The following is a 13,389-nucleotide window of genomic DNA, read 5'->3' on the forward strand; positions in this document are numbered from 1 at the left end:
TTGGTGAGTCACCGGCCAGGTCTGGAATATTTGAAGTCTCGATCTTTGAAAACGATACAAACTCGTTCCCCTGCGAAGAAAAAAAAAAAGAAAAAAAGAAAAAAAAAAAACCGCGCACTATTAGAAAGCAATTAGTCTCCTCAAAAATGCTGTGCCATCCCATGTTTCTGCCATCGTGATCACCGACCGAGGAATGAAAGGTACACACGGTTGTAGATCGCCGGACAATACCTCCCTCTCCCTGCTAAGTGCATGTCCATTATTGGTCCGTCGTGGCACGAAGTAGACTCCAAAATCCATTCCTTTTTCCCCTCAAAAGCACCTCAAATTCGGCAAATAATTCGGGGAAAGAAAGAGACCGAATAATTATTGTGTCACTCTCCCCCCCCCCCGCCTGTGTGGGGGAAAGTTCGTCCTCCAGAGAATGACCCCGGGCGTGTACTTTGGTCTTTTGTGAGGACAGGTTCATAAAAAACGACGACAGGTGATAATGAAGACGCCTCGCCCGTATCGATTGTCCGGCAATAAAAGTCGAGAAGAACTCCCCTCATCACCAGTGCAAACCTTTTCCCGACACACTCGCTGTTCAAATAACGGACAGAATGTTTCACGCACACACACACACAGACGTAATCTCGCGCCTGTCTAATTTTGGGTTTTGTTCTGCGCAGTTCTGCGCTACAGACAGAGCCTGACACCTCTGAATGAAGTGCCCTTTTACCGGCTTCAGAAATTTGAACTTGCCAACGTTTTTTGGCAACATTTCCCTGCCCGAATAATTATCTGTCCTATTTTCTTCGTCTTAGAGCGTTTTGTACCGCCGACTGCGCTCCGGTTACATCCAAAGGAAATTGTCACAGTTAACGTTATCTGAGTCTACGGCACCTTAAAAACTGCGTGGACACTTATATCTGCATCCCTCATGGGAACTCATTGTGTCCTTGTCCAATGTTTGAATTTCCACCTTTTTTTTTGCTGTCTGCTTTTCTTTTCAGGCAAGTCTTGAAGGAGCTGCAGGACGTCTTGTGCCAGGACCGCACCCCGATCGGCAACACGAGGCCTCAGCCGATCCTGGAGCCCTCCATTCAGCGGTGCCTGACGCACTTCAGCCTCATCTCGCACGGCTTCGGCACCCCGGCCCTCTCCGCCTCCATGGCCACCCTCCAGAACGTGCTGACCGAGATGCTTAAGTACATGGACAAAGCATTCCCCAACGTCACCCCGCACTCGGCCCATTCCACGTCAGGAAGCAAGATCGATTCCAACTCCAACAAAACGAACGGCGAGAAGGCCGACGAGCCCCGCAACAAGGAGGTCGTATGAGACGCCTTGTGAGAGAGACTAGCACAGCTGTATTAGTCTCCGTACAAGACGGTAGACAAACGGAGAGAGAGATTGATCAGAGTTTTAAGAGTAAACTGCGCGTTCAGCTCTGGAGTACCGACTGCGACTTGTCTATACCATTAAAGGGTGGACTTCAGATATTTCCAAATCTGAACTGCCAACATCCATGTTGGATCCGGAAACGGAAATGGTAAGAAATCTACACAATATCTCACGCGACGTCACGATGTCGTGAATTCAGCTAGCGTGGCATTTGGATCTTTTTTTTTTAATCACAAATCTCCCGCCAAAACTTTAATGGCGTCACGCATCCGCAGACGTGTCAATTGACGTCCAAGATGGATGACGTTCCCCGGGCAGATGCACCAAAGACGAACAGTGTGTATGGCTCATGCTGCAATTTCTCGTCGGAGAACTGAAAAACAAAAGGACGTGTTGCCATAATCTCTTGGAAGACTCTTCGTAAATCTAGGATCTTATTTTTCCCACCGACTAATTATAAAAGCACCTTGGAAATGACTCCCTTGGTGAAGAGATGGCAAACAGTGCTAATATTGTGCAGTATGCTCCCTGCTGATATGCCATGTGTGTCTGCGTCTCAACCACTAAAAGTTGGACTTGTGTAGGTAGCGTACATTGCTCGACAGCCTTCAAAGTGCACATTATATCCTTGGTACATACACCGAACAAGGCAACTCCGGTCTGTAAAATCTTTCGTAATGGTCGGAGGAGGTCGCATTATTTATGCATCGCTGGTGTACTCCGTATGGGCTGTTTATCCAATCAAAAAAAGGTACTGGATGACGCCAGTGTTGGTTCGGCCAATCGGATTATTTTCGACAGTTGTCAGGACATTTTGCTGAAACTTTAGGTATATTAGGCGTACCGAAGTACAGAGGAATTTCTAGGCTGGCAAAGAGAACCTTTATATGGTATAGTAGTTTTTATAAGCAAGAGGCTTGTTTGAAAGTGTTGTTTCCTTTGTTTTATATCCTTATAGAGTGTTTCATTTTGTATTTTAACATTGCGATTTGACAATCAAGCAGGTGGAGTTTTGTGTACGCTAAGCAAGTATTGTTGGGCGTAGTCTGAGGCTTTTGTTAAAATTTATACAAAACCTACTAAATTTCGAAAGGTGCCAAGCAGATCCACCCCTTTAGCGGTAAACGAAATGCCAAATGTATATCGAAAATATATATATAACTCGTGGAGGGAAAAAAAATGTGCTTGGTAAACTTTAGTGGAACAACGCGAAAAGAGTGGTGAGAGTGTTAAAAAAAGGCGCGCATTTTGATTCTGGAAGTAAGGTAATTGCTGGACGCAGATTTCTTTTCCAAAAGGTGTCCCACAAAAACAAGGCTGAAAGTAAATACAGTACTGCCGTCATTGCTTTAATATTTTCTTCCTCTAATTGGACAAGAAGGCTTGAACGTAAAAGCTTAGGAACCGCTGATTTTTATTCAGCCATTTTTTTAACGGCTGTGTTGTGCACGTGCAATGTTTCAGGTTGAAATTGGTGGTTGTAATGAGCCGAGTCTCACCTCGTCGTACTCACCACAAAACTGTTTTGAACGATTTCTTTTGCTGTCTTTCATTCGCGCCAAACAAAAAACAAAAAAACAAAAAACAAAAAAAGGGGTGAGGATCTTCGGCTTATAGTTAACTCCAGATAATTTTACCTGTTCCGAGTTCGAATTAATTTTTTTTTTCAAAATACGCTGGCGCCCTGTCGGTCAAATTTAAGATTTGGAAATTTACGCTGGTTACCGGTTCTTTTCAGTAAGTTACATTCACCAGGTCTTTTTTATTTCTGTGGGAATGACATATAGCCATCACACCTTTGGAAACTCTTCACTAAGGTCTGGACTTCAGCTGATGCTGATACGAAACGCCTCTACCAGACTCGTCCCCCGTCTTCTCGTTCGTGTTAAGTGTTGCCGTGTCGTAGATTAGTATCCTTTCCTTGCAACCAATGGGTTTTAAGGATGTCAATGACGTGCGGCAGACGTATGCCACGTCACTGCATACGTCAGTGATTTGCATAATACCCAGGTTTGGTTGATTGTGACTAGAGATGAACGGAGCTTTTCTGTGGCGGCTTCTGATGAACTTAAAGGCATTACCTTAAGAGTTTAACCAATTAATTGACATGAAAGTGGCACGTATCCTCTTGGTACCATACCTTGTTTCGATAACGGCAATGACCTACCTTGCTTAAATCTCAATGGGTAAAATGTGTTCGAAAGCAACTCAGCGTTTTTACCAAAACATGGTGCAACGACTTTTTGTTTGGTTTTACGTAGGATTTTAAGTGTTTGCTTTTATAATTGCTCTTTAATTAAAGAGCTGTTATTTATCCCACCAATTAACAAAGTTTTTAAGCTGTCTTCAGGTGACTTCTCGTTTGCCAAATTGTTGCTTCCTACTTCTTGGTAAGAGCAGTAGGTTACTGTAAAGTCTTGTCATAGGCGTATTTTGTTTTTTAAATCATTTGTGCAACTGATAGGTTTCCAGGGACCATTGCCGCCAAATGAAGTCGCTAGGGGGCGCTCTGGCTATTAAACAAATTCAATGAGGTGTCATGGCGGATTTCGTTTTTTTTTTCGTTAGCCGTGTGTAACTAGAGACACTGTTATCATCCGTCTTTATCAGAGAAATTGTAGAGGTAAGGTGTTTTTTCCTCTTTGTATGAACAATATGACGATTTCTGCCGCCTTCTTTTGAGGTAAAACCTTAAAATGCCGCGCGAACTAGGCCTAAGTACTGTTTGAGAAAGGTACACCAGAAATGCGGAAGCCATTGCTACCGGTATAAAAAGAGAAATACAGAATTCATGGATTATTGTGTTGAACTGTACAGCTAAATCTAGAATAGGTTTTTCAAGCACACACAAAAGGGACTGATGTGAAGAAAGCGCTGCGCTTTCGAATCCATGCAATGTATGAGTAAAAGGGGAAAAACATTGCCAAAAACGAATGCTTTGGAATATAACAAAACGATCATAAAGGTTAGTTTGTTTTTCAAATCGAGAGATTTTTTGTATTTTGTGTGAGTGACTGAGGTTGAGCCAGATGTATTATGAATATTGTACTGTACGTAATTATTGTCTTTAGTTGAGTCAATACTTAATTTATCCTAGACTAGCCTGTGCGGTCCATTTATAACTCACAATGTACAATCAGTAATTACTTGGCAGGAGGACTGGGCAGGCTAGTCTAACAATCACCCACCGCCATTGTTTCGTATGTAGCAAGCGGAAAGATAACTGTATAAAAACGAAGTGTTTTTTTTCCTCGGAATTTTTCTTTCTTTCTCTATACATATCTCTTCGAGTGCTACTCTCAGTCTTGAATATTAGGAAGAAAAAAAAAACGATGGAACCTTTATAGCGTCATTGTTAATATGTGTATCACGTGACTTGTAGTCATTAATGCCAGAATGTTGTACATGTAGATACTTATCAAGATATCGATACTTATTAAAGATATCGATCATTAAGTGTTCGGTTATACTCGTCAAGGAATCGATTAAAAACGACAATTGGATGATAAAAAGTGCAAATATTTCGAACGGGTTTCATTCGGTTTTTAACGCTTGTTTCAAAATACCCGCAGGGGATTTGTTTCCATTATTTCTTTCACAATGTGATAATCTCAATATCGGTCTCCTTTATGATTTTTTTTTCTCCTTAAACGCACTTCCTGAAACGGATACAGGGTATTTTTCTACTGAAACTTCTCTTCTTTGCGATATATGCTTACTGTGCGAATATTCAGAGACCATGAACTACCGTCTCTGTTATTTTCGGATCTTTTCAATCCAGTTTAGAAATGAATGTAAAACAAGGCAAACAGATCTTTTTTCACGACGGAATTTCATTTTTTGAGTGAGCAAGCAAAATGTGGAAATATAACTGCAGACTACTTGAGCGGCTTGTACTTGTAAAATTCCACGACTTCAATTTTTACAGCACTGGAACTTATCACTTTAAGAGACAGAGAAAAATGAACATCTGGCAAATAACATGTAGGTAGAGCTGTGTGGAAGGGTTAATGAAACTCTAATTTAAGAATAATTTATTGACTTTAAAAATAGAATTACTGGAAATTTCAATTTTTTTCTTAGTAGGATTCTGGTGGTGAAATGCAATCAATGTACACAGAAAAATGTGGGAATTTTTTGGTTTGGGGGGATTTTTTATATGTTAACAGTAAATCTGTCCTTTATGTTTTTGATAAAATCTGGACGAGTGAAGTATAGGTTATGTGAAAACAAAAGCTCAGATGAAATATAACAATAAAAAGAACGACTTAGTATTGAAGGAGTTGACATTCTGAGCTGTTTTATTCAATGTTTGTCGATCTTCTTTGGCCCATTTTTGACAGAAGAAAGATAATTTAAAACCAAAATAATAAGCTGAAAAGGTAATCATCCTGAAAACAAAGGGTTTACTTTAAGTACAGTTACTGGCGAATGCTCAAAGTTCATCATAAATACGTGAACATTAGTCATAAAAACAGCAAACAAACATTAATTTAGAGCAGTGTCTTCATTCTGCCGGCTTAAATATTACAGTACAGAGACACTTTGCCTAGCTCGCATGCAAAATCGGTTCCCACACAGCGGGCTCCTCACAGGAAAAAAAACGGAAAAATTATCCAACACAAGACGAGTCTTCAATTGTGCAGAAAGTTGCTGCTAAATACAGCCAGTTCAGTACACCTGCAGCTTGGAGGTCGGTGCCCGATGGGTCAGTGAACTCATGTCCAGTGCTGTAGTCTGGCCCCTTGCCAGAGAGAGTGGGTGCTAGCCCCTTGTTGTAGATTGGGTGCTGGATGGACACTTCAAAATGAGGGGTTCAAAAATAGGGCCGAGGGGCGGCAGTCGTTGTAGAGAAAATATTTACGGTAAATTACCAATAGCATGGGGATTGTGACATGTCCGCATTTGTTATAAAGTGACATATGAACTTGAGGAATATTTCTTCCAATAAACATTTACTTAACTGCCGCTACAAATGCTGTGTTTAAACAAAGAGTGATGGGAGGGCCTAAATTTCACACGATGTACGCCTTTCTTCAAGGTTAATGAACCTTATTCACTTTTCAACCTTCCTGTCAGCTGACTTCTGAACTTCGCGATTGTTCTTGGACATGTGCGGTGAGCTTTGACCTTCTTCGCCTCCTCCGCCTACTGGCCTTCTGTGGCCCCTCCCCTGCCTCTCCGAGAACCTTCTGCGTTGCCTTCTTTTTCTTCTTCTTGACGGAAAGGGGGTTGGGCTCCTTGGCTCGTCGTCGTCTTGGCCTCCTCTCGTCTCTCGTCCCATCCTGGGGCCCTGTCAGTCTCTTGAGGGCATCCCACTGGTAGTCCACCGTTGCCACCCTCTGCTGGGTGAGCTTCACCGCATGGTCCTGGGAAGTCTGGGATGGTTTCTCCAGGACAATGGCGTTCATATTCATGTAAAGCAGTGGCGTTCCGGGCACGCCACGTGTGCACTCCGACAGTTCCGGGTCCTTGCACAGAAAGAAATGAGAGTTTCAGTGCCTTAGAATAAAACACAAATCGCATTGGTTTGATAAATCAGTCTCCCAGTTCAACCAAGTGGTCGTTATGCAAAAGCAAAACCACAAACAATAACCTAAAATACCACAATTTTTTGTGGCATAAACATACAAAACCAAAAATGTGCATAGAATAGAAATTCTCTCGGACAAAATGGGCATCAAAAGTTTGGGGTCTTTTCTTCAATCTACCAATCTGAGAGTACTTCTCTTCACTTCTTTTGCTTGAAGTCGTTGACTTCAATCTTTCCTCTGTCTCTATTATTTCCCCGGTGTTCTTCAACTCGCTCCTTTCCCTACTCCCTGTTTCTGTTCATCAGCTCCCTCTCGGTTACCCCGTCTCGCCACTCCCTCTCTCGTTACACCTCTGAAATCAACAATTTTTTTGTCATTCAGTATTCTCGCATTTCTTTCACATCTCCCTCTCTCCCTTTTTTGCCCATTCGTTTCTTCGTGGTTTATTGTTGCTTTCTGTGCTCTTCTCCTCGATTGGAGCATATCACTCCCTTGCACAATTCCCAAAAAGAAAAAAAAAAGTGCAGCAACCAAGTGCACTCACTCCACTGCGAGTGGGGCTCACACCCGTATGTAGTTTGGGCATTCCTTTGTTTTTGTTTAAGTATGAAATGTCAATGGAAATGCTAATTTTTCTGGCACTGTGACAACAATTTTTATCTAAGCTAGATTTCTGTAGATAGTTTCCTCATAAGCTCCATTTCCTCCTATAACAGATAGTGCCATTCTCAAAGAAGGAACCCCTAATCCTGGTGGTTTTTTTGGGGGGGGTGGGGAATGGGCAAGTGGTGTTGACCTGGGCAAGTCCAGACAATGTCCTCAATCCCTAAGTGTCAGTACATGGAGTATTTTTGCTCACATGTCCACGCAAGGAATACCTAAAACAATCCTAAGTGCTCAAGCCTTTGGGGGAGATGAGAGAAGGGGATTCAGGCATCAAACCACTGAGGCAAACTCCTCCCCCCCCCCAGTGTAACTGCCGGGGGGACGACTGCCAAGCCGGGAGCCATAATTGCCATTGATTTCCGATTGTCAGCGGCGAGAGCCAGCAACAGACGATTTCTCCGCAGTTGATAGAATCAGCTCAGGGATGGCTGACGATAATTTTCAAACACCGGAAAAAGCTGCCAATATTTTCTGGCCCGCGACTTCCCTCCCTCACTGTGAGAATCTGAAAGGAGGCAATCATGTGAACAGAGGATAACACCTGATGACAGATGTACCTTGAAATGTCATTTTGTCTTTGTTGACAGAATTCTCCTCCCTCCAAAAAAAAAAAAATCAAATCCATGTTCCTCGCACCTTCAACTTCCTACTTAAATTTATCCTTGTGTTGAAAACAAAAATCTATGAGAAAACCCCACATTATCAGGTAAGCCACTCCTCTTGAAAAAAAAAATCAGTGACTGAAATTTTTTTCACAGATCAGTTGCATTTAAACAGTGTAAGTTTTGTCTTCACCATTTCTCTGGAAACTTGACAAATCTTTCAATCAATCAGCAAGTGCAACAAAGTGAACCAGGGATATCATATTTTACCCTGCAAAATTCAAGCAGCCTGTGAGGTCCATTAACGTTGAATGAATTAAAAGTTCACTGAAAAGCGTGTTAGGATGAACCGATGTCGGACAGTGTGCTCCTCAACTCGCTGGTAATTTTTCCTTTATCTCCCCATTTCCAATATGGTATGAAAAACCAGTGTCATGAGTAGCTTTGCATCTCTGAAAGAAAATTAGGACACTCAGATCTCTTGGGTAAAATAATGACTGATGGGCTGCACGGTGCTGAATCAAATGCCCCCCCCCAAAAAAAAAAAAAATTAGTGCTTGATTTTTAGTGGATAACAGGATTAACTTAAGCATGATGGAACCGTGTAGTCGTGATGTTGAAAAACTATTTTCCAAACCCTTTACCAAAGGACGTTTTCTTCAAGGTACAATTTTTTCAGGTGCGTGTACAGTTCAGTGCTTCCTCAACTCACGGGGAGTTACTCTCCCCGAGCAGTCTCGTTCCCAATGGCTAACGGCGTTATTCGCCTTTCCCCCCCCTGTGGTCATTGGAGCAGAATGGCCTGTCCATCAGCTCACCTACCCCTCATGTTTCATTCATTCCTCACCTCTCATCACAATACTAACTTCATTTCCCGAAAGCTTCTCTCTCTGCTAACCTTCTATGCAGCTTCTTCTGTTTTACGAGTTGCTGCTCCGAGCTGCTGCACTTTGTTTAAGAAATATCAGCCCCCCCCTACATTGATGGCCTTCCAGGGCTCGGGCTAATCGTATGAGGTCCGTTCGCGTTATTCAATTTGCATGTTTATCCAAATCGGCGTGTACTGAGACTTTCTCTTTTTTTTTTTAACGAGCTGTGGTGAGCGGCGGCTGACGGACACAAACGACAGGACTTGCGTATTGATTAGCGACGGAGCATCAAATTAGGGGAAAGACTGACAGAGTTGGGAAAGGCAGGACAAGGCCACGAAAGGCGGAAGCTTCGTCTAATGGCGACTTCAAAGCGGGCCGTTAAACAGGCAAACGCGTGGGCCTGTCAGGCGAGCCACTTTGTCATGCGGATTCCAATTCCTGCACAATGCACGCAGCATTCTCTCCCTGAACAGGTGAAATCGACATTAGGAGATCAACACGACAAACCATTCATAATGGGGTAATTTTTCTTCGGCTACTCCCAAGGTTGCAACTGGGTTTTTACATGTATGAATCAATCACAAGGTGTCCTCTCTCAAATAGTCACAAACTATTATTTAATTCCCACTGACAAAGGCATTCATGTTTTTCACGGCCCACTACGCATGACCTGACTTCCTCATCTGACTTGTTCATCACTAGATTAAATCTACTCGCTTCTGGGCCATTCCACTTAAAAAAAAAGATGGGTGAAGCAAGTATCTCGTTGCCCCTTATATAGACACAGGAATTTATTACAGTGGCGATGCCCTTAAATATATTTACAAAGATGGTTCCGTCTTTGCATTGGCAAACAAAACCCCTTAACCTGCTTGCTTTTAGATTTCTGACAAAAATAAAGAAGATAGGGTTTTATCTTAAAAGGGTCCATATGATCAGTATCAAGTAGCATCAGCAATAATTGTGAGTTAACATTGATCAAAGATGAGAAATGTGCATTCACAATTACATGTATAACGTAGTGAAACCTCGGTCAAGTTAAGCAACTTTTTTAATTCACTTATTTTTCGTTTGTTGAGCAACTTTTATTTAATTCACTTATTTTTTGTTTTATTCACTGGCATGAGGTTGACGTGGAAATCAAGTTTAGTCAGTGGAAGACCTCAGTCTGACTTAAAAATGGGAAGAGCTACTGTATGTGGAATAATAATCAAAGGGTCTGGAACGTGCCGCTTAATGTAAAGAAAATAACATACAATTTTTATGTGGTTTTCTTCTTGACTTGGTTTTGGAACGTCAAACTTCTCACGGACCGGAGATTTCAGCCAAATACCTGTTACTTGTAGACCTGGGAAAATATTCTCAAGCATAATTTACCAACATGTTAACTGTCCTTCATTTTGCTAGCATTATCAAATCAGTAGGTTGTAATGAAATTGGCATTAATAAACTTCTCACGGACCGGAGATTTCAGCCAAATACCTGTTACTTGTAGACCTGGGAAAATATTCTCAAGCATAATTTACCAACATGTTAACTATCCTTCATTTTGCTAGCATTATCAAATCAGTAGGTTGTAATGAAATTGGCATCAATAAATAAGCTTTAAATAAAAAAAAAATGAATATTTGTAAGTATGCACAGCTGTAGCATATTTGCACTCTCCTAACCACTCAATAGAGGGCGCCAAACCAAGTTATTGATGATCAAAGAGAAAAAGATCAATGCTGGCTTTTCTCGTTCTGGACTCACCTGGGTAGCGATGTAGTAGTGATGACTGTTGTTGTCTCCGATCATACCCTTGATGCAGTCGGCAGCAGCGACGGGCTCTTCTTGGTGAGGGCAGCTCAGCACTCTGTAGCGTCTCAAGATGCTGGCTGCGCCGTAGAGCTCTTTACCGAGGGACTCGGTCTCGAGGATGGCGCATTTGGTCGTCAGCAGCTGAATCAATGAAGAAACATTGCAAAACCTCCTCAAATATTTATTTCAAATTTCTCTCTGTTTTTGGCCACTTCCCAACGTGCATCACCATCTCCATAGTCACCCTTCGGAATTTGTTCCAAACATCATGAGGGTTAGTTGGCAAAAGTAATGCTTAGGGGGAATAACCTTTGGGAAAGAATGAATGGGACTGGAGGAACTTTAGTGAACTGAATTGCAATTTTTCAACGGACCGAATCGTGGGTGCTACAAATACTCGGCATGTGAAAAGTAGTTTACTGCCCACTGAAGAACAGAGGTCGGAGTTGGTTAATGTGATTGATTCAGCTGCTTTGCGCTGAAATAGCTGCATATGCCCCAGGGTGCTGAGATGGTACTTGGAATGTTTCATGGCCCAGTGACCAGGGGTATTAATAATAAAAAAGGGACTTTGATCTTTGTTAAAAGCACCAAGTAAAAACCTGTTATTACTATGATGTTTATTGATTAATACTTGACTCTGCATCAATTATCTTGGCTCTTCCTGAGAGGTAACACGCGAGTAGTTTTGGGAGCCCTGTCAGGAATTTTTCAGAACATCACAGATCAGTGACATCAGTAAAGTCCCTCGCCTTCAGCCCGGGTATTGTCAGCGTCCATTGTCCTGACCCGGTCCTAATCAAAAATTTCAAGCCTGCCAAGCAGATTTTTATTCCCATACATACATACCGTTTGAGTTATCATGCCAAAACAAGTTTTAAAAATGCTAATTTCCAACCATTCTGTTCAACAACTGTATTTCATTTTTTTAACACCCTTCGCGCCATGTTATGGAATGTTCCTATTGCGAGTAGTCTCCTTATAATCTCCATATAATTATTGAGATTGGTCTCCTGCATGAGGTACAGCCAATCCAAAGCTTATCAGCTTTTTTAAGACACACCATATGACCGGCTCTTGACCAATGGAATGGCTCAAACCGTCTTTAACTCTAACGCTCCTCAGTCCTCCAGCAGGTGAAGGATTGAGGAGGGTTAGGGTTAATGGAACAAGCTCAGGGCCATCAGCCATACAAAAATCTGTCCAACCAGAGCTCAAAGAAATTAGCAGTGACCACTGCCCTCCCTGGGAGATTGGCCTGTTTCGCGTCTTCCCCAGCCGACAGTCTAACCTGCACTTCGCCATCCAGGTACTTAGGCAGCTGATCCTTGATGTTCGTCTGATGGCGGAGTGCCACACAGGTGAACGTGCCATCGACCAGGACCAGGTGCGGCTCCCTGAAGTTGAAGACATTCTTGTAGAATCCCAGATGGCGCCGAGCGTGCTTATACCGCTTGATCTTCATGACTGACCTTCGTTATGCCGAGCAAGTAAAACTGGAGAAAAATTACCGTCAAACGTAATGAAACACATGCTCTCCAGCATGCCTGCAGATTTAAGGAAGTAATCAGAGAGTGATGAGCTGAGGATGTAGAGCAAGTGGGTGGGGAAGAGAAAGTGGCATGGACGACAGAGAAAATGGATGGAACCACGTTTCAGATGAAAGTGACTCCAAGTAAATATCATGTTTATTAAAATCGGGATACCTTTCTTTTAAGCACACTTTCCACCTATCCCTCCCTCTCAAATGCCCCAGGAATCCCCAGGCCTTACATGTATGTAATGTCATGCATGTGTTGACTACGTGCATTGGAACGAGGGCTTTTTCGAGGCTTTTATATGAGTTTCGCAACTGCACTGTTCCATATACGGGCTCTGCATTACACCCTGTGCACTATCCCTACGAGACTGGTCTGAAAAATTCTAAGTTTTTCTTAGTAAACAACCGTTTTTTTCCCCGTGATTGAACTTTTCTGGACATGTTTTTGCTTTCTGATGGCTAAGACTAGGTCACTGTAGTGTAGGGACTAACTACTGGCGTCCCTATGCAGGTATGTGGACTCTTGCCGTAGAATACCCTGAACTACCCCCTCCACAGCCTTTAAGAGTTTGCCCCTCCCCCCTACAAAACTGAATATTCTACCCCATAAATGGCCTTCGGTCTAACATACTATTACCGACGCCACATCATAGTGATGGTGATAAGGCCTAACGTTAGGCCCACGATCGCATTCGCCCAACCTCAGTCATGCATGTGAATTATCTTAACATTGCATCAGTTTACCATCCTTAATATTCTTCTTTCCGTATTTTATTTTTAACACAATACCTCCACGTTATTCAACTTCAACTAATGATAAACTAACCCCTTAAAAGCAAGCCAACTCAAAAGTTTAGGAAGCTGAAATCCCACGACCCAACCACATGGGCGCCGCCATCTTGAAACTAGCAATGAGGCTCTTCTGAAATTATTCTTGTGGTAGGATTACAGCTGTTCGTATTTAGAAATATTGAACGTTTTTTTAAGAA

General features: G+C 42.4%; 2 protein-coding genes across 3 annotated transcripts in view; one reads left to right on the forward strand and one right to left on the reverse strand.

Annotated features, from left to right (window-relative positions):
* The window catches only part of LOC147796096 (transcription factor AP-2-epsilon-like), an 86,692-nt gene extending 81,027 nt beyond the window's left edge, over positions 1 to 5,665 (forward strand). Inside the window, exon 8 of the mRNA XM_087148940.1 lies at positions 996 to 5,665. Within this exon, the coding sequence (XP_087005066.1) occupies positions 996 to 1,323 (328 nt within the window). The 3' untranslated portion in view covers positions 1,324 to 5,665. The remainder of the gene's footprint in view (positions 1 to 995) is intronic.
* On the reverse strand, positions 5,661 to 13,324 carry LOC110978559 (rRNA-processing protein UTP23 homolog). 2 transcript variants are annotated; one of them, XM_022233660.2, is made up of 4 exons: positions 13,227 to 13,324; positions 12,152 to 12,356; positions 10,813 to 11,001; positions 5,661 to 6,857 (listed from the first exon to the last, which is right to left on the reverse strand). In XM_022233660.2, exons 2-4 carry the CDS (start codon positions 12,323 to 12,325, stop codon positions 6,462 to 6,464), a joined length of 759 nt encoding a protein of 252 aa, XP_022089352.1. In that variant the 5' UTR covers positions 12,326 to 12,356; positions 13,227 to 13,324; the 3' UTR covers positions 5,661 to 6,461. The 2 variants fall into 2 exon arrangements, with proteins under 2 accessions (XP_022089352.1, XP_087004673.1); XM_087148547.1 differs by having other exon boundaries at positions 12,152 to 12,407; positions 13,227 to 13,289.
* Positions 13,325 to 13,389: the final 65 nt, after the last annotated feature.

This window comes from Acanthaster planci, linkage group LG18 (assembly GCF_054643075.1).
Source record: "Acanthaster planci isolate LZ-2023a linkage group LG18, COTS_SCS, whole genome shotgun sequence".
NCBI lineage: Eukaryota > Metazoa > Echinodermata > Asteroidea > Valvatida > Acanthasteridae > Acanthaster > Acanthaster planci.